The sequence below is a fragment of the Ctenocephalides felis genome, unplaced genomic scaffold (genome assembly GCF_003426905.1).
Source record: "Ctenocephalides felis isolate EL2017-DRISC unplaced genomic scaffold, ASM342690v1 CF-g0.4_SCAFFOLD_02641, whole genome shotgun sequence".
In the NCBI taxonomy this organism is placed as follows: domain Eukaryota; kingdom Metazoa; phylum Arthropoda; class Insecta; order Siphonaptera; family Pulicidae; genus Ctenocephalides; species Ctenocephalides felis.
The window spans coordinates 9,612-13,166 of NW_020538795.1; the positions used below are offsets into that span (position 1 = coordinate 9,612).

General features: G+C 31.7%; 1 protein-coding gene across 1 annotated transcript; it reads right to left on the reverse strand.

Annotated features, from left to right (window-relative positions):
- Positions 1–214: 214 nt before the first annotated feature.
- On the reverse strand, positions 215–2,459 carry LOC113381164 (the record flags this gene model as incomplete). The annotated part of the gene is made up of 3 exons (XM_026620138.1): positions 2,418–2,459; positions 1,759–1,944; positions 215–1,216 (listed from the first exon to the last, which is right to left on the reverse strand). Coding segments are annotated over exons 1-3 (1,230 nt in total), but the record flags the coding sequence as incomplete, so codon positions are not given.
- Positions 2,460–3,555: the final 1,096 nt, after the last annotated feature.

A 3,555-nucleotide genomic window follows, 5' to 3' on the forward strand; every position in this document is an offset into this window, starting at 1 on the left:
AGAAATGTTTTCAACTGTAATGTTAGAGGTTCGAAGTGCAACCTCTACTTTGCTTGGAAACTCTTTAATTACTTTATATACTCCAACACTATAAGTATGTTCAAATTATCTTCACCTGTTTTTTTCTTTTTAAGCAAAACTCTTTAACTTCCTTATTTGTCATACATTCAATTATTTTCTCCTTCTTTATATAAAATTCTTGAGATTTGCTTACTTGAGAATCAATATGCCGTGTTCCATGAATTAATTTTAATAATTGGCCATTTATATCCTCATATTCGAAACAAGAATATACCCACAATGGTCCAAGATTCTGTACACAGTCTGGTAAATGTAATAATTGATGTACATTTATGGAGCAGTACATTTCACCATACAAGTATTCAAAACATTTAACTTTGTGTAAAAAATCTCTAGCAACATCAAGTTTATACAAAGATATAGTATTGGAATTCAAAATGGAAATTCCAGCCACGAGCAACACATAATGTTCAAAATATTGTGGTGCAAGAATTCCATACAAAACAGGTAACGAGTAATGAAAGAACCACAATTTTAATTCTGATGCTTTCCAATGTAGTAACTCTGTAACACTTCGAGGCATCCGATGCACAAATTTGGGTGGTTTTATTGATTTTAATCTAGCATCAATTACATTTATCACGGCATATAAAGAAAAAGGCTTATTTTTAAATTCAGTATTGAAAAATAAAGATAACAATTTTTTTACAACACCACCTTCTACACAATGCATCCTATCAATGGCCATCCCCATGACATAATCAGGCATAATCAGTGAAAGTGCTGTGGGACCTTTGATTCCCATTATTGGTGCATCTCTTGAAGCATTGTCAGCAAATGATCTGCAATTTTGTAATGTTCTTTTCTCAATATTATTAGTATATGGGTATACGTGAACATTACCACCTGTTTCTAATGTAAAATTCATGCCTGGGCAAAAACAATATGAGCAACCGTAGTACCCGTTATACTGGACAAAATTTAAACAATCACTTCTAGCAGGCAAATCACAAGTGCCCAACAAAAGAATACCCTTGACTGTAATATTAATTCTCCGACATGGTATGTAAACCTCAATACCATTGACAAATTTCTTTAGATCATCATAAAACACATGAAAAAAATAATTCATATTAGGCTTTTTGTCTCCATACCAAAGACCTAATAATAATGTATTTTCCCTTTTTTTGCGTTCCTTAATAGGTAACTCATTAAGTGTTAAATAAATAGGCCATGCACTGATTTTTGAGGATTTAAATACTGGTATGCCGTCTGTATACCAAGTGAATGAAATATTGTCAGGGTTACAAAGAAAGCCCTTTTGTACATATTTACGGTATAAAACACCATCATAGACATCAGATATACAATCTGGGTTATTATTTATCCGCTTATTATGGCAATCTTGTAGCTTCGAATAAAATCCATCTCTCTTGTACATTTCTCTCAAGTGTTCAAGAAATGGTAATTGAATAAAATATGGATTTTTTTTTGGGGGCATGATGGACAAATGCTGTCAGATTCCAGTTGCACTCGTCCACAGAAATGGCAATAGTAATGTTTAATAAATTCAGAATGATCTAAAGAAAAATATTTTCTAAATTTGTACAGACTGTTTTTAACCAGTCTACTTTTCATACAATGCAAATTAATAACAGCAATTATATCAGCTATGCACTCTAGTGAAACGTTATGACGTAAAAAAATCATTAATATGAGAAACATGCTATTTGATACTGTTATTGGAGCATTTTCGTAAACCTGTTCATCAAAATTGACTTCTCTCTCTTCGGGTTGATCTAATTCAGATTCATCTTCCACTTCAAACACACATTTATGTTCAAGTTCATCTTCTTGATCATTTTGTTGAGAATAATCATAAACATCATTTTCAAGAATAGTATCATATCGTACACCATCATCCTTGTAAAACGTATAATTAGACAAATTGATATGTGTAACAAAAATACAAAAAATAATTGATTTATAAAATGAAATGAAATCTACATGCTTACCGTGTGAGAGTTGAAATATTTTCAACTAAATTTATAGATTCTCTATTATTTTCTCTATTAAAAGCTTGCATTAGCCGTTTTCGCATTTGTCGAGGGCCAACTTGATCTATAGATTTCCTTGGTATCATTTTAATACTTATATAAATGACAATTAATATATAAAACAACTCAAAAAATGAAAACACCAAAATTGCAAACACAAAAAACTGTATATGCAACGAAATTCAATGTGCACGTACATTTCGCGCCATAAAAGCTTAACAAGTTGTCTGCCGACCACTCTGAATGCCTATGTTCATTTTTTTTATGTTATAATTATAGCAAACTGAAAATTATGTGATCATAAAAAATATAACATAAATAAATAAAAATATAATTTACATTAATTTTCAACTTGTTATCAACATCTGGTTTTTGAAACATAGTAAAATCCCGAGAATAGCGAAATGGCGTTGGCGTCGGTAGAGTGATTTGATCATTTGCGCGCGGTTTACTTGTTGGGTTTCGTTTTTGCTTTAAATTGTGTTATTTAAATTTAATTATTAAATTTATTTAATTATTAAAAATGCCTAGAACAAAAATGTTTGCGTCAGTGTTGTGGATGGAATCAAATCCACGTTGTACCGATATATTTCCTTTGAGGAGTATTTGCCCTACTGATAGGTATGTAAATGCAATCACAAAATTAAAGTGGAAAACAAGCAACAATGTTAAGGCAGGCAGAGGCGAAGCAAAGGTTTTGGCTATTAGCGGTATGTATATCTCAATGATTATTTTATAAAATGTATTAAATTTATTTTTAACTGAAAATATTGAATTTTAGATGATATGCAATTCTTGAACAATATGATTGTTAGTGTGGATGGCGACATAAATGTTCCTGCTAACAAAATATTTATGGCAAACATTGTTCAGGAAAATGCATCTTTACAAGAAAATCGAAAGGTAGAGCAGATAGTTGCTTTATCGAATCGAAAAGTTATGGATGCCAGGCTAAGGGTTAAGCCAACTATTTTTGATGGTGGTAATGCACTTAGCCTCACTAATGTTGACCAGGAGTATGTGATACTTGATGATACACCCATCGATTATGTTGACGACCAAGGCAACGTGCTTATTATTAATGGAGCTCCTGAGTCTACACATGAGAAATAATTAATGTGAATGACAGTGATTCTGAAGAGAGTTGTAGTTCTGCTAAATCAGCAGAACTACAGTGCTCAGAGGACAATGTTAACGCAGTCCCTCTGACAATTTCTTTTAAAGGTACAGTATAATATTTTAAAAATAATGTTTTTTATATCGAATAACTACATATTTCTATTGAATTAGTTACCCCGGAAATAATAGAGAGTGCACGTGTGTGGTTAACTGCATTGGAGGTTGCATATAAAACACAAAATGAGGTGAAGAAGATCGAGAATGTGCAATCAAATGCAATGGTCGAATCCAACTATAAATTCAAGGTAGTTATAAACTTCTCTTCATAAACCATGTAATATTTATGCAGAGTGCACCG